General features: G+C 38.2%; 1 protein-coding gene across 1 annotated transcript; it reads left to right on the forward strand.

Moving 5' to 3' along the window:
- Window positions 1–230: 230 nt before the first annotated feature.
- LOC101740466 (trafficking protein particle complex subunit 8) lies at window positions 231–22029 on the forward strand. Its single transcript, XM_038010974.2, has 18 exons — window positions 231–571; window positions 1234–1395; window positions 2085–2373; window positions 2664–2808; window positions 3608–3695; window positions 4508–4599; window positions 5860–6048; window positions 6595–6695; window positions 6872–7120; window positions 8512–8794; window positions 9653–9838; window positions 11031–11334; window positions 12753–13044; window positions 13159–13297; window positions 13533–13743; window positions 14409–14605; window positions 15299–16098; window positions 17365–22029. Exons 1-18 carry the CDS (start codon window positions 415–417, stop codon window positions 17618–17620), a joined length of 4140 nt encoding a protein of 1379 aa, XP_037866902.1. The 5' UTR covers window positions 231–414; the 3' UTR covers window positions 17621–22029.
- Window positions 22030–24237: the final 2208 nt, after the last annotated feature.

Here is a 24237-nt window from a genome sequence, read left to right on the forward strand (position 1 = left end):
TCATTTAATTTCATCCCAGTTGATTAATGTCTCAAATTCTTCATTTCATTTCACTCCATATTATCATTTATCATAAAAATATCCCATATCATATCATCTCATCTCATCTCATTTCAATTCATTTCATTTCATGCAATGCCATATTTCATATTAAATTAATCAGCTTCATTTCATTTCATGTCATACTTCATAAAAAAAAGATCAGGCTGTATGGAGAGATGTCCTTGCCTTTCTGTTTGGAAAAATAAAACTACTACTACATAGCATATTTACAAAATACAAAGTGATTTTTAATAACTTATTATATATTTGAAAGTGTTTTCAAAATAACATGTACATATTCAGTTAACTGTACATATTTATATTAAGCTATACTTCATTTATTCAGCACCCGCAAAAAAAACATTATCAAAAATGGCTAGAACTGGAAAAACAGCCCAAGAATTTATTCAGAGTTCGTTTTCGCCTATAGTTGCAGTACTATGCAGTCAAAAGGTTGAAAATATTGTGTCGAAAAATAATGTAACGTTTCCTGAATTATTACAACCATTTTGCAATTTGGATTGGGAAGGTAAACAAATCTTGAATACCTTCAAGTAAAACAACATCAGAACGCTAGTCTTTATTATCTGCCAATAATCTATCTTTCATACAGCTGCTTAAAATATGGGATACTAAAGTATTACTGCTTAAAAGCAGGGATACATTTTTTCATTATTTATTTTATATTTATAAAGAACACAACCATCACATGTAGAATTCAATTACATTAATTGAATAAATATATTTCTGAAAATACTGAGCCAGCCTTTGGTTCCACACAATCCATGCCATTCTATTAGACTCTTTCATATGAAATTGACTATCTCAATTTTGACTTCTACTATATTTTATAAATTATTAAAGATATTTAATTTCTCCCCTCAAATGGTTCCCTACCAAAGAAAAATTAAAGTATTGCAGTATTGTAGTAATGGCATTCTAGTATAAAATTTAATGATGAAATTTGTTGGTACAATAGTCAAATGGTAAGTTAATATCTTAAGAAACAATATAATATGGAATAGATTTACCTTCAATAAATCATAAAATTTAATTAAGAAAAACTGCATTACTCTTGCTAAATAAATATTGTAAGTAGTGAAGAAGTCAATCACACCTTTTATTTATATATACTAATATAATAGAATGGAGCATCGCCATTATAAAACATGATTTTTTTTATTTGTTCAGGTCAGTTCCGTGAACCTGGTGGCAATACTTGTGTCATAAAAAATATGAAGCTAATTGTGAGAGATGTGAACTGGAAACCCCTACAGCCTACTGAGGCTAGAAGACAGCTCAATAATGCTGTTCTTTATAATTACAATGACAAAACTATATCTGTTGAATTAGGTGAGCATTTAAATGTGAATTTTTTTATTGCTTAGATGTGTGGACGAGCTCACAGCCCACATGGTGTTAAGTGGTTACTGGAGCCCATATACATCTACAAGTTAAATGCGCCACACACCTTGAGATATAAGTTCTAAGGTCTCCGAATAGTTACAACGGCAGCCCCACCCTTTAAACCGAAACGCATTACTGCTTCACGGCAGAATAGGCAGGGTGGTGGTACCTACCCGTGCGGACTCACAAGAGGACTCACAAAACGAGCCAGCAAACTCTAAGCAGCTTCCTATCGTTTTGTTCTTTCCTTAAATGATATGAATTCTGTATATAAAGCCAACATCCTTTCTGGTTTGAAGGGTAAATCACCCATTGCATCAATGCAGCAAGGACTGATTTTGAATGTCAAAAGGATAATTCACCTTGTGGAACTTACAAACCGTGGAAACTTCTAAACAGTAGTTAGTTTACCAAAAATAAATAAACCATGCAATTCTAAAAAATACCTACATATTTATGTGTATATAAGTATCAAAATGCAATTTAATTTTAAAATCAATATTTTAAGTAGATTTTATAGTATTTGTCTATGGGTGATGAATTATGCTTAGTTTAGCAATTGAAGAGTGTTTTGATTTTGTTGAAAAACATTAAAATAACAATGAAAAATAATATTTTTTTAACACATATTTTAGCTGGTCGAAGTTTTTTAATACCCCAATCAACACATTGGTTTGATGCTTGGAGGGAAACATACCTAGATGTGCAATTTCCATCTGACCATGAATTCACAAAACATTTCCTGTCATGTATTATTGTGGGAACAACTGATGACGAAAATGTTGTGGACACTTTCAATGGCCTGAATCAACAATATGCCCAACTACAGAATGTAATGCCACCAAAATTGCCTAAATGGTTCAACAATTGTATTCTGAAAACATATTTACTACTTCATGATGTATCTGTTGTTTCAAAAGAAAGGTATGTTCTTTATTTCCGTCAATAATATAGATGGTCAGATGAGAGTGCGGCTCAACTGATGTTAGGTTCTTACTGAAATCCACCACAATGTGAATTCCGCCGCTGGAATGTGACATAGGTGTTTCGGTAGGCAGCGGCTTGGCTCTGCCCCTGGCATTGCTGAAGTCCATGGGCGACGGTAACCACTCACCATCAGCCGTATGCCCGTCTGCCTACAAAAGCAATAAAAAAAAAAACATAATATCGAAAATTATTTAAGTTAATGCCATTGTATTTTATTTATGTTAAAGGGCTGATGCTGTGTTTGACACGTTGAAACATGCTTTTGGACCTAATAGTTGTTTTATGCTTCCCATTAATTCTAAAAGTACGTCAGATGCTAATGTACCTGCAGATTTATGGAGCCAGTATATTAAGAGATCTCCAGATTCCACCGTATGTAAATTTTTCTATGACAGAATGAAACTAATTAAAATTTTTGGTAGGCAGTGACATGGGTTTTCCCCTGGGATTGCTAACGTCCATAAGCCACAGTAACCACTCATCATCAGATGGGCTGTCTGGCCGTTTGCCTATCAGGGCAATAAAAACATAATTAAATTACTATTTATCTAGATTAAAATAAAGTGTCCAAATAAATGAGAATTAGGTGTGACAAAATTATAATATTCAAAAAGAAACGTGGTAAATGCAAATATAAATTATAAATTTGAATTAAATGCAAAGACAATATAGCTTCTTAATACTATAACAAAAATATTAGAATAGTTTTCTTTATTTAATGTAACAAAACCAACCTAGCGTGAGCAAGGTGTCATCTTAAAAAGCCCAGTTTCACTTTTACGACAGTCTAGCATAATGTGCGCATAGTTTTCATCTTAGGTAAAGGAAAGTAGGGACGCACTGTGTCTATATATTTCTGCATCGTAGAGGTACGATGCGTAACGCGTTACAAACAAACTGTTACGGCTTTATTCATTGCGTAGCTGAATGAAACAGCTCACAGCTCACGTGGTGTAAAGTGGTTATCCAAGGTTATCCGAAAGTGGTTATCCGAGGACATCAAAACGAGAATGCTATCACCCACCTTAAGATATGAGGTAGAAACGAAACATGCAAAAAAAGGGTTATAGCTTCTGAACCGATTTACCAGTATAATAGCATTAATATAATTAATTTCATGGTAATTTGGTTAATTATGTATATTGCGTATACTTTACGTATTCGATTTCAGAGTGACGTAGCTTCTATCTTCTCGAATTTAGCAACAACGCCAGCAGAACAAGCCCCTATATTTCCATCTCAAAACATTATTGAAAGAGGTTAGTGTTGATTTTAAATTTTGAGCATATCACTACACAAAGATATAGTAATCATTACAAACAAGTTGTAAATTTTATTTCCCAAATATTTCTTTGCGCAGCCAACCTTTAAATCGGTTGTTGTTGTCGTTGACGGCACGATTTTTAAAACTGTCCGATTTTTTGTTAAGGTTAATGTTAGGGTTATAAGTTTTTATGTCTAAGTTGTAGGTGTTTCAAATCTACAAAACGTGACGCCGCGTGCTCTGTGCACTTAGTGCTAGTTTTTAACGTTCTCGATAGCGTAAAAGTTAACTCAAATATACAATGTATGGAGTTGGAACAGCGCCCCTAGCGGCAAACGTTAAAAAACTCGCCCTAGGCACACTCCTAAGTGTTTTAGTCACGTGATCTTAAGTAGCTTCAGTTTCGCTTATTTATATCTGGAAAATATTGAATAGGCTTAAATACAGTATTTGCTGAGCCTTTCGTGAGTCATAGACATAATTAGAGCCACCTCTACGGTTTAAACTCGCGTTTTTTATCGTCGTAAAATTATTTCTTACTTTTCCAGTTTTCGTAGTCACGGATGACGACTAAGCCAAAAAATATCACAATTTTGTCATACCTATCACAAATATATTAATATAGTTTTTGGATTAAAATTAATTACCTATAGGAAACATAATTCTATTACAAAATACAGATAGTAGTTACGTTTGATTAACACGAAAAGTTTAAATTTGAAAAGATTGCTATGTCAATACACAATACTAACAGCTATTAATTAGATATCAAATTAATAGAAACAATTATGCTCTCGTTTTATTAAGGTGAAGACACATTAACAGGGTCAGTACAAGAGAGTGTGCACCCACTGACAAGCCCAGAAACAGATGTTTATGACAATGCCAACAGTTTGCAGGTAGGGGGAGATCCTAAAATGCAAAGTAAAATTCTTATCCTTAAATAAAGTAAATATATTCAATGGACGGTTGACATGTTAAAAACAAAGTTATTATAATATTAATACTAGTAGAACCCAGTCACGCCCCGCCGTGACTATCGTTAAATTATTCACGCACCCCCTGTCGTACGTTAATGGAACTATGATATTCTATAACCTTCTTAGAACTACCGACAACTACTGTACTCAGGGCTGCATTTAAGGGAGGGTAACCGGGGTGAAAGTCCCGGGGCCTCCACAAACGGAGAGCCCCCGCAATAGAGACTTTGGAAAAAAAATCTTTCAAATTCCGACAAGTAAACACTAGTAAACATCTTTTCTTTCTCCGTCGATATACTTTTTTTCTCTGTTTTACTTAAAGTTAACACTAAAATTTAATTTCAGATAACTCTTGTCTCCGTTTATATTTATGTATGTTTGTTAAATACTAAGGGAATCTACGTGGTTTCACAATAAATTATTTATTGGAAAATTCGACTGAAAAAAATCGCTCATTTTGTTTGGAAAATAATGTGGGGCTCAAGGGGCCGCCGTTCCTCTGTTGCCCCGAGGTCTCCATACCTCTAAATCCGGCCGTGACGGTACTAAGTTACACCACAATTAGATGAACGGTATAGGAACTCATAAAGACAAAATATACCTACTATTTATTTTATTTAAGTTTATAATATTAGGAAGTGCTTATCTTTTATAGAACTTTTTTTTTTATTGCTTAGATGGGTGGACGATCTCATAGCCCACCTGGTATTAAGTGGTTACTGGAGCCCATAGACAACTACAACATAAATGCGCCACCCACCTTGAGATATAAGTTCTAAGATTTCAGTACAGTTACAGCGGTTGCCCTACCCTTCAGACCGAAACGCATTATTGCTTCACGGCAGAAATAGGCAGGGCGGTGGTACCTACCCGGACTCACAAGAGGTCCTACCACCAGTGAAATTGTGTGGTGGAAAATTTTATAAGATTATAATCTTAATATGTTTATCTTATTTTACCTATGTCGAAATCAAAATGCCAACATATTTTGCACAATATTTTCAGATCTATAGCAGAGTAAATTTCAAATAACATATTATTATACTACATTTACATTATTATAATGAATGATGAAATAATGTACTAAAACTTCAATTTTTTGCCTATTTATATAGTTTTATTCAAAGGTTTATCTTATTTTGAATATCCACCTAAATTGATTCGTCGAAAATGTTTCAGACCCATTCGTTTTCTGGCAGTGTAGAGAGTGTTAGCGTCAGCGCAAAAGGAATTGATTTGTCTACTGAAGTTCATGGGGCTGCTTTAAACAACAACGATATAGAGGCCATCAAAAAATTCCTTCAAGAATATGCATCAAAAGCCTTGCTGCCGTACATAGAAAAGCAAATCTCCCAGCTATCTGAATCAGTAGGTTCACAGTACTAACAATAATATTTTATCCTTAGTAATATTCTAGAAAAAAAATCTATCATTTATTGATCATGCAGGAAATTCTTGTAACATATTTTTATATATGCGAATGAAGGTAACCGTAGTTAAAGGTCGTTGGTGTTGATAATGATGTGGTTGGTCTATAATCTATTAAAGAACGAATTTCAAGCGAAACTTTATATTCGAATTTATTTGCAAGGATTCAAACTTATATCCCATAAATTACAAAGAAATTCAATTAACTTAAAAGCAGCTTTAGTAATACTCATTATATGAACATAGTAACTTTACACATAAGATGTGCAGACTTGCTTCTGGGGTCCACAGGCACCAGAACGTGAATGCCGTTTTAAACCTTGAGGCATGAGATTAAGATCTTAATTACATTAATGAAACGGCTGCCCTGCTCTTTAAACCGGTTAAAGTTTATGGAAGTCCGAAAGTACTATAAACAATTAAGTAACAGTTGCCTAGTCAAGAATCAAATCGACAAATGCTAAACAAATAGTTATATTAATTTAGGTAGCCAACAGAAAAGGAGTAAGTAGATCGCTTCTCTCTGCTACAAAAAGATGGTTCGGCACTGGTAAAGGTGGAAATGCTACCGGAAATAGTGCAGTTGTGTAAGTACTCGATTTTCTTTGAAGCTTATTTATTTTTGGTTTTTAATTTCACTGATTTTTTTAAAGTATTTATCACGAGGGGGCCTATCTTTAGCAGTAGATGTCTGTGGACTGAAAAAAAGAGGAAAAATATAAAAATATTTTAACTATTAATCACTTGTGTTTTTCTTTTTTAGATACACAAATGACTGTCCCGAACTACAGTTACGACGTTTGGGCGATCTTTGGTTTTTGTGCGGGCAATGGCAGCGGGCTTTCGATACCTACCACACTGCCAAAAGAGAGTTCTATGCGGACAGCGCGTGGCTCTGTTACGCGGGTGCGCTCGAAATGGCCGCAATAAGTGCTTTTATGGCTGGTGATTCCAATCGTAAAACTCATGGATATTTAGAAGAAAGCATCGTTACATATCTTAATACTTGCAGGTAAATTGAAACCGCCAGAAATTTAAATAATAAAACATTTTATTGAGTTATTACGAAGGTTATTTAGCAAACGACCGGTTCGACGACAATGGTGACAGGTTTTTGGGGGACCCTAAAAGCACCGATAGTGGATCCGGAGGATCCGAAGTAGCGTGTATAGGGCGACGGTAACTGTTTACCGTTCGGTCCGCAGGATCGGGAATGCAGTTACCGGCGGTCACAACAGTTATCGTGCTGCGCCGCTTTTTCGAAATGGTGTACTGATGCCGACTGAACATACTTATTGATGGAACAAAGTTCCTGGTCATCGTGAAGATCCATGTTTCGCACGAACCACGGTGCTTCGGCGCCTATCCTGAAAAAACGGGATTGAATAATTTGAAAGGGTTTTAAGTTAGTGCGGGCCGCCTGAGCGAACACTACTTGCATAGGCGGTCATGACCGGACTTATGTAAGTTTTGTAAAGAGTCACCTTCACCCTCATAGTCACGAAGGGACAATTTACTTCGCTTACAAATCAGCGGATAGTTAGCTAGTTACTATCTACTACAAATAACTAGTCGACACTCGGGCAGTCGTAGGCCGCAATCACTGACTTACATTTCTCTGGTAGTGTCTGACTCGATCTCCTAATTTACAGTGGTACCTTCTTTCGTGTAGTTTGGTTTGAGGCCCTAAACACGTCATTACGGATCCTCCCGATCCATTAACGGTGCTTTTAGGTACCTCAAGCGCCGGTCACCGTCTTCGCCGCTTGCGACGAAGGGCTCGACGAGTAAATTAAACCATAGACACAGCCCACTGAGTTTCTCGCCGGATCTTCTCAGAGGGTCGCGTTTCCGATCCGGTGGTTGATTCTGCGAAGCACTGTTCTTGCTAGGGTCAGTGTTAGCAACACACCCGGTTTGAGCCCCGTGAGCTCGCCTACATGTCAAGAAGCTGAAATAGCCTCAAGGCTATCAGCATAGGTAGGAATAAAATAAAAAAAATAGTTTGAGTTCTACCTTTTGGATCACGAACGTTCTCGTTATTATACATTACCATTGTATATTACCGCCGCCAGACTTATGCATGGGTTGTGAAAGTCTGCCTACATCAGAAAGAGAAAGTGTTTGTCCCTTTCGTCTTAATATCTGACTGATCTGCCTCACGCTACTGCTCTGCGATTTTTGAGGCCGCGATGTGGATGCCAAAGCACGGCGCAACGTCGTGGATGCGGTCTGCCAGTTATGCCACTTCTTCCTATAACACTTTCGATTGCAAAGCGATTATCATTTGCGATCCGGATCTGTTGTATTCTCTTCTCACTGGATGCTAACAAGCTCTTCTATAATTCCACTGTTTTTTTTATATTATTTTACTGTGTAACTAAACATATTGTGTTCTTTCAGAATGGTACAGTATGCTGTTCGAGCGACGTTGCTGTCGGTGATTTGTTTGACTAGCAGCGGACTTCACGGTGAAGCCGCTAAACAATTGATACGCATGACATCAGAGGACAGCGACCTTCGTAGTGCTATGCTTTTGGAACAAGCTGCACTTTGTTTCCTGTCGGGACCAGGCACGAAAGCCATGTGTAGAAAATACGCTTTTCATATGGTTTTGGCTGGGCACAGGTTTTCGAAAGCGGGCCAAAAGAAGCACGCCTATCGATGTTACAAACAAGCTCACCAGGTGAGGATGCCTATAAGATAACCTCAGTTTTCATCTGTCATGATTATAATAATGTGCTCTATGCTCGGAGTAATTGTTTGAGATGATCCCATCATCACGTTTTTTTAAAATGCTTTGATGGTTTTTTTTTATATAAAGAATTTGGCCTTTGGCATTGATTTTGCCAATGTCAAAGTATTTACAAACATGACCGGTACTTGCGCTTAGATGGTTGGACGATCTCATAGCCCACTTGGTGTTATGTGGTTACTGCAGCCCATAGACATCTACAACGCAAATGCGCCACCCACCCTGAGATATCAGTTCTAAGGTCTTAAGTATAATTTACCATCGCCCCGCCCGCCACCGCAGTAGAGTTCATTGATACTACCTGGAGCCACTGCGTTCATTCACAGTGCGTTTCCAGAGATCTTTTTTGCCACGTACCATTCGACTTTGGAATGAGCTCCCCTACAAGTTGTTCCCCGAGCGCTATGACATGTCCTTCTTCAAACGATGCTTGTGGAGAGTACTTAACGGTATGCAGCAGCTTGGCTTTGCCCCTGGCATTGCTGAAGTCCACGGGCGACGGTAACCATTCACCATCTAGTGGGCCGTAGGCTCATCTGCCTAAACCGGAAATAAATAAAAAAACATCCGGCTATGGAATGAGCTCCCCTCCACGGTGTTTCCCAATTGACATGTCCTTCTTCAAACGAGGCTTGTGGAGAGTATTAAACGGTAGGCAGCGGCTTGGCTCTGCTCCTGGCATTGCTGACGTCCATGAGCGACGGTAACCACTCACCATCAGGTGGGCCGTATGCTCGTCTGCCTATACCGCAATAAAAAAATAAAAAAAACATGGTTATATTCGAACAGGTGTACAGCGGAAGCGGATGGCGGCTAGCGACGGACCATGTCCAGTTCGCGCTGGGCCGGCTCGCGGGCGCGCTGCGTCGGGCGCACGACGCCGTGCAGTGGCTGGCCGCGCCGCTCGCGCCTCACCCCCCGCAACCGCCTGCCCAGCAAGAAGCCTTCTTGAGAGAGTACATGCATGCACATCAGGTATTCTTCGACAACATTTAAATGTTTGATTTATTATCTATACTAAATCTACAGTTATTTTTACGGATGTTCCGTTATAACTACTGAACCATGCATCCGGTTGACTTGAAACTTGGTATCCCTGTAGAATATACATGTAATTAATGGATAGGCTAATATTTATATGAGTGTTGGACTCCCTGCACCAGTTCCGGGGGTGTTAATGATGAGAATCTTTGTGGGGGTGAAAAATAATGTTAATGTTAAATGCCCAGCGAAGCGGACGGGTACAGCTAGTTATTATTATTACATATAAATATCGTTACTCCATTATTCCGGAAAGAAACGGGCACTCTGATTCCGCCAATGTCGCATGTATAGGTACTACGGTATTTATTGTTTATGGACCGGTAATAGAGTATAGTTCTATATTGAAAACTGAGTGTGTACACTGACCACATGTGAAGTTAACTAACTATTGACCAGTCAGTGATAAATGAGAGATTCGTCCTGAATCAAGATCTCTTTACTGATAGATATTGGTAATAGAACAATCTATAACAAAGACATCTTAGAATAAGCAGAAAGCTAATAAAAATACGTATAGTGACATAATGGTAGGAAATAAATATGTTCAATATTATACTAACTACGATTGTGACGTGTGGTACGAAACAACACTCAAAAGGAACGCTTATTCTAATATTTTAGTTTCCAACTTTAACATATCTATATTATCTATACTTCTATACTTAATATTATAAAGAGGAAAGATTTGTTTGTTTGTTTGTATTGAATAGGCTCCAAAACTATTGAACCGATTTGAAAAATTCTTTCATTGTTTGGAAGCTACACTATTTTCGAGTGACATATACACTTTTTTGAAAAAAATTTAAGATCCTTACTAAAACTCCAATAATCTAACCCAAGGTGTAAAAAAATTACCTAAAATATTCTTTACATCGCGTGCCCTCCGAAAATTATTCATGATAGAATAAAATAATATACTACGACTTTGTAGAACATATTATTATTTACAAAAAGTGTCGCGACAGCATATGTCTAACTATTATAGATATGCTGCAATAAGTGTTCTTTTATGTAAAAAATAAAACAACGTCAAATATCATTGAAATTTTTGTTGACTCGAGCGGAGCCGAAGCGGGCCGCTAATGACATAAAACAATGAACTAATTAATAGACTTTCACGCAGCAATGGCAAGAGAGTAGCGAGGAGCGTCGGAGCAGGCTGGAGAAGTTGCCGCTGCCGGTGGCGGAGGTGAGCATGACGCGCGTGGCGTGCGCAGGCCCGGCGCCGCTGTCGTCGCCGCGGCGCTGCGGCGCGACGTCGCTGTCCGTGCAGGCGCCGCGCCGCGACCCGCACGAGGAGCGCGTCTGGCGCACGCTGGAGGAGATGCTGGTGCAGGTAGCGCGCGGCGCCGTGCCTATGATATTCAAGCCGACACTTGACCTTTACGATGACACCACGGACTGTCATCCGCTCGTGCCCCAAGGAGGTGAGACCGCTCTTTTCAATTAGCTCATTTCAATTAGTCGTCGTGGCCTAACGGATAAGACGTCCGGTGCATTCGTGTTGAGCGATGCACCGGTGTTCGAATCCCGCAGGCGGGTACCAATTTTTCAAATGAAATACGTACTCAACAAATGTTCACGATTGACTTCCACGGTGAAGGAATAACATCGTGTAATAAAAATGAAACCCGCAAAATTATAATTTGCGTAATTACTGGTGGTAGGACCTCTTGTGAGTCCGCGCGGGTGGGTACCACCACCCTGCCTATTTCTGCCGTGAAGCAGTAATGCGTTTCGGTTTGAAGGGTAGGGCAGCCGTCGTTACTATACTTGAGACCTTAGAACTTGTATCTCAAGGTGGGTGGCGCATTTACGTTGTGGATGTCTATGGGCTCCAGTAACCACTTAACATCAGGTGGGCTGTGAGCTCGTCCACCCATCTAAGCAATAAAAAAAAAAAAAATAAAAATAAATTAGCGTAGTTTACGGTTAAAGGCGATTGCATGCAGCCGAGATGCGAATGTTGCGATGGATGTGTGGAGTAACGAGAATGGATAGAATATAAGAATGAATATGTTAGAGGAAGTCTGAAGGAGGCACCTGTGACAGAAGCTGAGAAGTGCGCGTTTGGGATGGCATGGACATGTGATGAGACGAAATGAAAATGAGGTTGGTAAGAGAATGTTAACTATGAATGTGAAAGGATATAGAGGAACCTAAGAAGAAATGGATGGATTGCGTGAAAGACGATATGGGTAAGAAGGGAGTGAGAGAAGCAACGGTATATGCTAGAAGAGTATGGAACGAGAAAACATGTTGCGCCGACCTCAAGTGACTGGGAGAAGGGCAGGATAATGATTATGATAATAGTTTATGGTTATTTCGCGCTTATTATGTTAAAGTATTTTTTCCGATGTTTCGAACACTTAACAGTTTTCGTGGTCACGGACGATTGTTGTAGATGACAACTGATGAGCTGAGCTCTGGTATTCAGCGGTTACTAAAACTCAAACCACCGCTATGTTAGTGACGCGACCTACCCATGTAATGAAAAATGTTCTAATCTTCAAAAGCAGACATATGACTGCTTCGTTGCAGGCGGAGGTAGGACGGGTGTTGCAACTTGAGTGGGTTCAAAACATATCCTACTTACAGACATTACAAAATTTATATTCATTTTTTAAATAACACCGTCTTTGTTGTTTTATGGTGGAAGTTTTGAAAAAAAAATCATATCATTTTTTTATTGATAACTGATAACATTAATTTGATAATAGCTTACGGAACAAAACAAGAAAAAGTATAATTGATCTACAAACAATGGAGAAAATGTTTTTCCTTCGCCTATTTTGTATTGATAATTGGTCATAATTCTATTTATAATTGTATTCTTTCATCATAGAACCGATCCAGATATCTGTTACCTTATGGAATCCCTTGAAGATATCACTTATACTGAAAGACGTGGAGTTGCTATGGCGTTTTACACCGCTTAACGAGTCTGGTGACAGCGATGACAATAATAGTATCTACAATGAAATCGCTTTAGCACAAGGAGTGGAAGTAGCAAGTAACGTGATAGTTGGACAAAAACTACCTTCAGTCGTTTTGGAAGGGGATAGTAAAAAATCATTAATATTCTCCTTAACTCCTATGAAAGTTGGACAAGTTTACATTCAAGGATTAGCGTACAAGTAAGTTACGTTATTTTGTAACGAAATCTAATTAAGTTAACGGTTATGTTAAGGTTAAGAAACGATAACAGTTTTCGTCAAATTATTGTAAATTAAAAAGTTTTTTGTTTACAGATTAATAAACGCTGGAGAAGGCGCCTCTGAAAACAGTACTGGTGTTTCAATACAAGGGAAAGTAGATTTAATGTCTGGAGTAAAAAGTATGGACAAGCGATTGGAAATTACTGTCATACCAGAAGCGCCGTGTTTGCAGGTGAATAAATATTGGATTAAATTTACGAGAAATCGTTATTTTTTTTTAATTTTTTTTTGTTGCCCTTGTAGGCAGACGAGCATACGGCCCACCTGATGGTGAGTGGTTACCGTCGCCCATGGACTTCAGCAATGCCAGGGGCAGAGCTGCCTACCGAAGCTTACTACTTTACCTTTTATTAGCTACCTATTGAAGCTTACTAATAGGTAATAAAAAAAATTGTATTTGTTTCTAGATGACCTTCTCGGAGACTAATCCAGATATAATAAGTGGCGAAATAAGAACTGTAGACGTGGAACTGACCAATGTCGGACCCGTCGACATGAAGAACGTTTTCATCGCGGTCTCGCATCCCGAATGTGTCAGTGTGGTCACGCCGGATAATGTCGTTGATGATTTTAAAATTTTGTACGATGAAAAGTTTCGAGAAATTACACCAAATTCAGGTAAATTTCATTAAAACAATTATTTTTAAGTCAAAGTCAAATTAAGTTAGTCCATTTCAGGTTTTATCAAAATGCACTATTTTGTTGTCTCGATGGGAAACTTAAATAAAAATAGAGCTACAGTGGATTGGGCACTTTCCAATTCCAACACAAATTTTCTGCGGTTTTCCTTAGGGTAATACCAATAAAATTGAGGTTAAAATGTTTTCGGAGGTTTAAATTTTCATATTTTATGCATTATTAGACATAGTTCATTGAAAAATATACACAAAACTTAAAAAACCAGCTTGACCTGATTCACCTTGGCTTTTGGGGTGAATCGGGTCACGTATAGGGAAAATAGAGGTTTTCGATAAGGGTGGCACTGTTTAGTTGTTATGTAGGTACTACTTACCTTTAGGTAATTAACTTTGCAATATCTTTAATCAGTTACAAAACTCTGATGATTAAAGTATTTAATATTCATAAACACTAAATAAAAGTCCCTTTTTATTCAACAAATTTAAATCTCAAAAAAGCATTGTGACAACCAAGATTTATCCTTATTCTACCCCTAGTCCCTATTCCCCCCAAATTACGGTAATTATTGTAGAGATGTTTTTGTATTGTAATGGATGCATGACGGCGTGCTGGTGAGGGCATTCAGTAGAGAGGTCGTGTTACAGAGGAGCGCGGCAGGGGCGCGGAGGCGTGGCGGCGGGCGGCGGCGCGGCACGTGCGGGCGGCGCGCTGCGGGCCGGCCGTGCTGCTGCTGCGCCCGCACTGCGCCGCCGCGCGCCTGCACCTGCTCGCCTACTACGAGACCGGACTCGAGCGCCGCCCCTACAGACTGCTCAGACACGTCTTCCGATTCAATGTAGTGGTGCGTACATTCATTCAGTCTTAATTGTATTACGGCCGGTAAGCTATGAAAGTATTTTCTGTAAAGTAAAACACATGATTATCACGTAGCAAAAAGAGGCCGATTAATAACGCTAGTCCTTATGACTCTACAACCTGCTCCGCCATCAGGACTCTGCTTAGAAATCAGAATAATGTCAGATTTTGATGTCAATAATGACTGGTGGTAGGACCTCTTGTGAGTGCGCGCAGGTGGGTACCACCACCCTGCCTATTTTTGCCGTGAAGCAGTAATGCGTTTCGGTTTGAAGGGATGGGCAGCCGTTGTAACTTACTTGAGACCTTAGAACTTATATCTCAAGGTGGGTGGCGTATTTACGTTGTGGATGTCTATGGGCTCCAGTAACCACTTAACACTAGATGGGCTGTGAGCTAGTCCACCCATCTAAGCAATAAAAAAAAATATCTATTGCCATTCAAAAATTCCAAATTTGCAATGCTTTCATTATAATATGACATTACTCTATTTGTATTCACAGGCATTAGTAAAAAGATACAAAATAGTCTTAGGATGGTTTTTGCCAGTAATCTTTTAATAATAACTATAATAATCAAATAATATTTTAATAATAACTATTGGATTTTTTCTACCATTTAGAAATGTTGACAGTGCTCAGATTTTTATTTTCATTTTAAATAATTGTATTTTGTGCAGGACGCTGTTGATATCACTATAAACCCGAGACGAAGCCTTAAAACCGTTAACGAAAGCGTTGCCGAGATTGTCAACTTATCTGTGGAAGTATCAAATATTTCCGAAAATAAAAGTGACCAAATAAATATTGAGCTTTTGGAAGCGGCGTTTTTAAGTCGACAATGGAAAATAACAAATCTTATCGCCGCCCGAGACAAGAATGACATTTTGGCGCCCCGCGAAAAACTTCATCTTGTATTTAAGGGTCACAGAATTCTCAAAGCGGTACCCGAGGGACGAATTGAAACTTCTTGTGTTAAAATTTCCGAAGGACATCCGGACTCTATTGCTGATATTACATCGCCGCCATATTCTAAATTTATGATTGACAAAAAATCTTCATTCATCGATTCAGCAGACAACACATTCAACCAAGACATAGAAAAGAGGTCTGGTTTACTCCAGTCTATGTTCGTTCTTCGATGGAAAGCACAAGATGAAACGACAGGGCGATCTGCAGTCGGCCAACATTGTTTATGGTTGGATTGTTTCAACAAGGTGCAATACGGGGAAAAAGTATTAGTTACTGACAACAATCCTCCCTTACCCCTCGATGAAAACGAAAGTAAGCTTGACGTTACTGAAAATAAAAAAAATATTAAAAAAGACAACGTTGTAATGTTCAAGATGGAGCATTCGAAACAGATAAATCACGATTTCAACGAAAGAAGACTTTGTATTATTCCAGTCACATTGAGCATTGTTAACTGTTATGGAGTCCCTGTAAGGGTGTTTATAAACATGAGCAAACAGAAGAACAGGTTAGTGGTTCATTATTCAATCATGTCTATTTGAAAATAAGCTTTTGCGAAACTAATGTTATTAAATTAATGGAACCCAATGTAGGAAACCTTTACAACACAGTTTGTTTCGCCATCTCGATCTGGCTCCATTCGTAATGTCATGAAATTAAATTGTGGAAAAAATTAGAATCAAATAATGTAACTTTGAAATTTGCCATAGCTATGTCTGTGTCCATCGTTTTTTAAAGATCTTCTTGGGCAAATAAATTCACCAATAATCTGGAAACGAAATATGCATATAAAATATGTGTATGTATATATTACGGTAATTTTAATATTATAATATGTACTCACTTAGGGACATGAGATTAAAGTTTTAGATATGTTCTAATTTAGCCTTGTTAAAATATAAAATAAAACTCAAAACTCTCCCAAAAACTGCAGGTAAAAAGCTCATTCCAGAATTTCGTGTACTTGGGAGAGAAAACCGAAGGAAATGTACTGCTTAAGTGGTTTCAAATAAAACTGATTGACTCTGCCTTTGTAGTTCATAGTTTATTTTTTATTTTTTTATTGCTTAGATGGGTGGACGAGCTCACAGCCCACCTGGTGTTAAGTGGTTACTGGAGCCCATAGACATCTACGACGTAAATGCGCCACTCACCTCGAGATATAAGTTCTAAGGTCTCAGTATAGTTACAACGGCTGCCCCACCCTTCAAACCGAAACGCATTACTGCTTCACGGCGGAAATAGGCGGGGTGGTGGTACCTACCCGTGCGGACTCCCAAGAGGTCTTACAACCAGTGATTACGCAAATTATAATTTTGCGGGTTTGATTTTTATTACACGATGTTATTCCTTCACCGTGAAAGTCAATCGTGAACATTTGTTGAGTACTTATTTTATTAGAAAAATTGGTACCCGCCTGCGGGATTCGAACACCGGTGCATCGCTACATACGAATGCACCGGGCGTCTTATCCTTTAGGCCACGACGACTTCAAAATTGCTTTGATGTGTGGACGAGCTCACAGCCCACCTGGGGTTAAGTGGTTACTGGAGCCCATAGACATCTATGACGTAAATGCGCAACCCATCCTGAGATATAAGTTCTAAAGTCTCAAGTATAGTTACAACGGCTGTCCCACCCTTCAGACCGAATCGCATTACTGCTTCACGGCAGAAATAGGCAGGGTGGTGGTACCTACCCGCGCGGACTCACAAGAGGTCCTACCACCAGTTAAAGTTTTGGTAGCATATCTATGTTTGTCTTTATTTTTCAGGGAAACGTCTGGAAGGGAGCTCGGGTGGACAGGGGCGCTGCACAACGGACCCGACGCGGACTCTAAAGAAATAGGCGTCAGTATTCATCTCGAGAAATTCGAAACGCGCCGCGTTCAAGTGCAGGGCGTCTGCGCGGCTCCCGGCACCTACCTCGTCGGATCGGCATTCACTGTTACGACACAAGGAACAGAACCGCACATGAATGTAACGGATGTCTCGAACAACACGTCCTTATTGGTTTTACAGCAAGCGTAATCGTTTATCATCAAAAATGATATCATATAAAAATGAAAAACCTACGGCAGTATGTATACATTTAACACTATTTAAAAGAACTACCGTCATGCAAACAAAGTAAAAACGACTTTAAAAATATTTAGGATGATCAATTCAAACTAAATAATTTTAACCTCTGGAAGTTCGGTAAAAATAACAAGTAAAGGAACTCTTATTTATTTTAACATAATACTTATGATTATCTATATATGTATTCTGTGTTGAGTATTTCATAACGGCGATGGTATCCTTGTACTATTGGAATCATTGTTTTAAACGTATTTTGACAGTTGATACTACCAAACAAGCCCTAACACATTCTGACATAGTGTCGTAGTAGTCGCTAGGCCGAGGGTCGTGAGTTAAACTGCCCCTCATCAGATTAATCTGTTGTTCAATAGGTACCTACATTTTTATACGTTTAAATGTATAAAAGTATGAATATGAATCTCTGGTTCCGGTAATACAAAGATTCCTAGTTTCTCTCTCGTCTAAAATCCCCAATTATTAATATTATTATTATAATTTGCAACTTTTATTACTGGGAGCACGTAAATTTGATGTAATAGGCACTTTAGTTTGTTGCCGCAGGCTCGGAATTTGTTTTAACGAAACCAAATTTTAACACGAAAAGATTGAACAGAAAAGTATAACCATATTTTCAGAATCAATGCACCCATAGACAAATCATTGTTTTTTATTGTGGGTAGTACAGGTCAAAATTAAATGTCGTACTTATTAGGTTAAAATACTGATATTAATGCATTAAGTGCTGGTTTTATTTAACCTATGTTTATTTTATATTAATTTATATTACAGTTACATAATAAATATGAAAAAATATATGGGAATAATGTATAACAAATGAAACCGTCGGCGTAAGAATAGCTTATGCTCGGAAAGTTAGACAGTGACATTTCTCTATTTTCTGAAAGTAATTTATAGGGACAATATTGAGACTTGATTAATTTTTCCCGTAATTCATTCTAAATCGCAGACTAGCCTATATATTTAATTTTAAGGTAATACAGAACACCAATTCGGTTATTGAAGTGCTAGTTCTTATAAATTATTCTTATTTATGTGGCGATAACAATTTTCATATTACATAAATTCGTTTTTGCTAAAAACAATCCTAAAACCGAAACAGGCAGACTAGTGCATGGCCTGTCATTACCAGAACATTATTATATATTAAAGTGAAATATTAAAGTGAATGTAGCCACTTCAATAACAACTGGAAATCTCGATTGTAATGTGATTGAAAGCTATACTTGTCTATCCTTCAAATTGATAATATGTATCAATTCGCAGCAGACGGCACGTTGGTGTTAGACGGTGGTATCTATCTACACGTTAGGCCTAAAACACACTTTGCACAATACGTAGATCATTTAAACTACTATCAAAGTGAACAATAATTATAACCGATTTAATCATAGTGGAACCAAATGTAACCCAGTCTCAAAAGTCACTTCTTGAAGCAAAAGTTTCATAATTAACACTTAAAATATTATTTAACATCATCATTATTGACATCAAGGGGCGGTGGGACATCAGTCATTGTGATACTCGGATCTCTCGTGACGACTCCAGAACGATGTGTCCAAATCCGGCATAAACTGGGACACTCCTCTTGGACAAATATTCTTAACATTGTCGGGGCAGTGATCTTTTGCTGCCTAAGAGTCATACAATATGTAAAAAGGGATTCGTTCCTCTACCATATCTCCAGTCAATTGTAGTTGCGGAGCTTCTGCATGTACCTTTCCAACTTATAGCTTACGGCCTGGCCACGGGGATCGGCGGTGCGAACAGCGAAGCGGTGGGCGAGGCGACCATTCGCGCAGCACCGTTTGCAGGCCACGGGTACTCACGTTCGCCGCCGCGACTAGTAAGGAAGTCCGACAGCGAAATGTCTATATCGAAATTATCTCGATATTGCTTACAAATTAATAGTTTTTTGGTTCAGGACCTATTATTTGGAAAAGATTGTGAAGTACATGATTTGAATAAGAATCGGAGTATACCTATACTTAGATGGAGAATTCCACAAGAAGTACGAGAAATACTTTGGATGGCTAGACTTCCAAATAGCTGGTCTAGCTAGTATTTCAGCTATTTTATTTTTTTATTGCTTAGATGGGTGGACGAGCTCACAGCCCACCTTGTGTTAAGTGGTTACTGGAGCCCATAGACTTCCACAACGTAAATGCGCCACCCACCTTGAGATATAAGTTCTAAGGTCTCAAGTATAGTTATAATGGCTGCCTCACCCTTCAAACCGAAACGCATTACTACTTCACGGCAGAAATAGGCAGGGTGGTAGTACCCACCCGTGTAGACTCACAAGAGGTCCTACCACCAGTAATTACGCAAATTATTATTTTGAAGATTTCATTTTTATCACACGATGTTATTCCTTCACCGTGGAAATCAATCGTGAACGTTGAGTGTTGTTGAGTACGTATTTCATTACAAAAATTGGTACCCGCCTGATATTCGAACACCGGTGCATCGCTCAACACGATTGCACCGGACGTCCGTTAGGCCACGACGACTTTAAAAATATAAAATAAAAAATAAATAAAAAATATAAAAATTTCGGCGTTAATTTTTCGCGGCGAAAACAACTAAACTCATTTAATCACTGCACTATTCGCCGCGACTACCGCTCGACTCCGTGGCTCGCGCCGTCCGTATTCATGCATTTGTTTTGCTCGCCCGCCGCATCGCGCGATTCGCTCGGTACATTTCGCCGGTCGCTTCGCCGGTCGCCGGTGCGCGTGGCTTGTTAGGTACATTTCTATGCGCTTGTTTTAGTCGCTAGACGCTTCGCCGTTCGCACCGCGCGAATATTCGCATCGGCGAATGTCCCGTGGCCATTCGCCGTTCGCACCGCGCGAATATTCGCATCGGCGAATGTCCCGTGGCCAGGCTGTTAGGGTCCTTGTTAGAATTCTTAGACTTAAGCGAAGCGAATTAGGATCATTTTGGGTGTACCGGTTATCGTATCCTTTAAGCAGGACGCCTACATGTAGTTTTCCTGGTGTTCTTAGCTGTAGCGTTCTGCTTGCGATAGAAACCCAGTATTTTAATGCAGCTCATTGTTTATTCTTCACTAGTGACCCGCCCTCGCTTCGCTTCGGAAACATTAAATTTTATTATTGATAGCTGAGTCCCGCGATGTTATGTTCCGTCGTACCGCGGGTGACGCCGCGGGGCGAAGCTAGTCTAAAAAAAGTAAAGCCTAAGTTGCTCCTCATATCATCAGCTACCTATCAGTGAAAGTCCCGTCAAAATCGGTCCAGCCGTTCCAGAGATTAGCCGGAACAAACAGACAGACAGGCAGACAAAAATTGTAAAAATGCTATTTTGGTGTATGTATCGTATATATATTAATATGCAAGTAGTAAAACAGTTATTTCAATATTACAAACAGACACTCCAATTTTATTTATATGTATAGATTAACCACCCCAGAAGCTTTCCAATTCGTTTAACTAATGTTCAATTAACAAGGTCAGCTCATTATTGCTGTCCTTGATTGCTTGCTTAGATTTTCATCAGATTATATTCGATAGTTGATAAGTTTATGTATGTATGTATGTATGTAATATATTTATTCATAAGAAGTTACACTTACATTCAAAACATGCCCCGCAAAACTGCTTATGCAGTTTGACTGCAGTTAGACTGAGATAGAGGAACCTGCATATTTCACTAACTATAAACAAAATAATAAAATTAATTTAGGACACGTTATCATTGGTTAAATCTATCTAAGGATACCTTGGGCTTATTTATGTGCGTTCGATATTTTATGACCGGTTAGATGTATACGAATGTTTTGAGTTTGAATGTACTATTTATTACGTAGCGGTTCATATCGAAGGTGAAAGGCTATTTGGTTTAAGCGACATTTTGTAATTAAAGGTCCGTTTTATTTGGTATTAGTATGAAAGTTTTTAATTGAACTTCAATTATATTATTATATAACCTGTTCAAATAGCTGAAGAAGTTTTTTGTCATGATATTTTTTCCAAATTTTAAACTTTAAATGGGTCTTCTGTAAAGTCGCAAAAATGTCGCTTGAACCAAATAGTCTTTTACCCCTCGGTACAATGCACAAAACTTTTTATATTTATTGCCAGTTCATTAAATACACCAACTTTCTAAATTACATTTATTCCGTGATAGTAGCCTGATGAAATGAGCTATGACGCAGGAGAGAGCCACATATATAAATTAAACCCTCGTAGGGTTAATTTTTACCATTTGGCATGGAACCTAAATAACATAAAATGTTTTATTCGTGCAATATATAACAACATTATTTTCAGTTTATAGTTATTGTTATTGGATATAATAAAATTTTATTCACCAAAGTATAAGTTTTATTCTTCGAGTAAATCGTTCTCTGTGCAAAAAGGAAAAAATTAAGAATGAGCCCGAAGTCTTCTAAACACTAAGAAAATATGAAAATTGTGGAGATTAATAAGTTAATTTATTTAACATGTGGTAAGTCATCCTACTCTAAACACGTTTAAATGCGGACAATGTAAGTGCTACAATTAATCAGTAGCCACAATGAAAATATCATATTTTTCAAATTTGTTGGCATATACCTACCTTGTTTAATGTAAAGCACGGTCCTTATAAATCTTAACATAAAATGTAATAATTTGTTATATGTACACCAATCTAAGAAACGCGGTTTAACGCTGAATCACGCACTGATATTTAATACTGTATTATTTACCTTACGACCTTTTTGAAACTAACCGTCACTATTGAAATGGCTGGAAGTTGATGTGAAGTAAGTGGAAATTTTGTAAACCTGTTATTGTATGAGTGAACACTAGCTCTACGTTATATTGTTTTATGTTGTATGTTAACCTATTTATATTTATGGCAAAGGTAGTGCAACTACCAGAAAACAAATTATAGGTGACAGCCGTGTTATATAACTATGAATGTAAAGGGAAGGTTTTTTTAATCTAACAAGTATAACTAATTACATGTACTTTTTCATATTTCCCGAGGTATCGTAAAATCATTCAATACTAGCGGTACATCCGTTGATACACTACCCATGGTTGGCAAAAAATAAATAGATACACTTTACAGATTAGGTCTGAGCCCAGTACTTATTGCTGCTTACTGGCTCGTCATACAATTAAGAACGCTGAATAGTTTATATTCCAATAGTATATTATAGTATAGTATAGTATATTCCAATTTAAATAGAAAACACTGTGTTATTATTCATATAATTTTAGTGCTGTAAGTCTTTATCAGTGGTTGCGTCATATGAAAACTTCGCAAGAAGAACTGGTCAAATAAAAACATAGCCCGCCCTCTGCAGTGCTCAAAAACGATGGTTTTCCATGCTGCGAAGCATTTTGCCACTTTTTTATTGCCCTTGTGGGCAGACGATCGTACGGCCCACCTGATAGTGAGTGGTGACCGTCGCCCATGGACTTCAGCAATGGCAGAGCCAAGTCGCTGCTTACTGTTATGTACTCTCCACAATCCTCTTTTGAAGAAGTATATGTCATAGTGCTCGGGAAATACCGTGGAGGGGAGTTCATTCCAAAGCCGGATGGTACGTGGAAAAAAGATCTCTGGAGACAACACTGTGTCGGTGGCGGGCGCCGGGCGGTGCGATGGTAAAAACGAGATATCTCAAACAATACAAATAAACCACACACTACGTCATATCAAACTACTCCAAAAGTTTCGCGTGTACTTAAACAAAGGAAATCATCTTATCGAGATGATGAAAATATTCGTTTGGCACAACAAAATGATCGAATGAGCCGAGAAAATATTTTTTATTTTTTAATAATTTTTAATAATATTTTTTGGTGATAACAACCCTTTATCAATATCGGCACGCACTGTTCGAAGGTGTTTAGTAGAATATAAGTTGCACGGAAGGAAAAAAGAAGGTGCCCATCTTGAAACGAAGCCATAGGTGAGCCCGGCTTGCAATTGCAAGATGCTGTGGAAACTGGACTGTTAGACAGTGGGAAATGTTATTTTTTCTGAGGAGACAACAATAAAAAGGGTATGTTTTGATGGAAAACGGTATGTACGACTTCCTCCGAATAAAGCATTCAAACCAAGTACACAAAATTTAAATTAAAACATGATTCGGGCAATGTGTTGGGGGTGCTTTTCTGGACATGATATTGGACCTGTTAAGCTAATGATGGAAACATGGATCAATTCCAATATAAAAATATAGTGGAAGAAACAACGTTACCTTATGCCGAAGACGTGTTTCCGGTTATTTGGATTTTCCAGCACAACAATGATCCAATGCATACTGCACGCATCGCTATGGAATTTCTCACATCGAAATTACTTTCTGTGTTAGTTTGGTCAGTTAACAGCCCAAATCTAAACACAATAGAACATATTTCGTGCGAAGTCAAGAAAGAGGTCTTAAATCGACAGGCCACACTGTTGATTTGAGATTAAGAGAGCAGTGTTTTCCAACTCCATACAAACATGAGTTAACTTTTGCGCTATCGAGAACGTTAAAAAACTCCCACTAAGCATACTGTACGATGTTGTCTTATAAGAAT

This window comes from Bombyx mori, chromosome 5 (assembly GCF_030269925.1).
Source record: "Bombyx mori chromosome 5, ASM3026992v2".
In the NCBI taxonomy this organism is placed as follows: Eukaryota; Metazoa; Arthropoda; class Insecta; order Lepidoptera; family Bombycidae; genus Bombyx; species Bombyx mori.

What these genes read in the sequence shown, in the direction of transcription:
- LOC101740466 (XM_038010974.2), top strand. Translation starts at nt 415, where the DNA reads ATGGCTAGAACTGGAAAAACAGCCCAAGAATTTATTCAGAGTTCGTTT. An exon ending in AGTACATGCATGCACATCAG is followed by an intron (nt 9,839 to 11,030) that starts GTATTCTTCGAC and finishes ACTTTCACGCAG; the next exon opens with CAATGGCAAGAGAGTAGCGA. An exon ending in CAGAAGCGCCGTGTTTGCAG is followed by an intron (nt 13,298 to 13,532) that starts GTGAATAAATAT and finishes ATTTGTTTCTAG; the next exon opens with ATGACCTTCTCGGAGACTAA.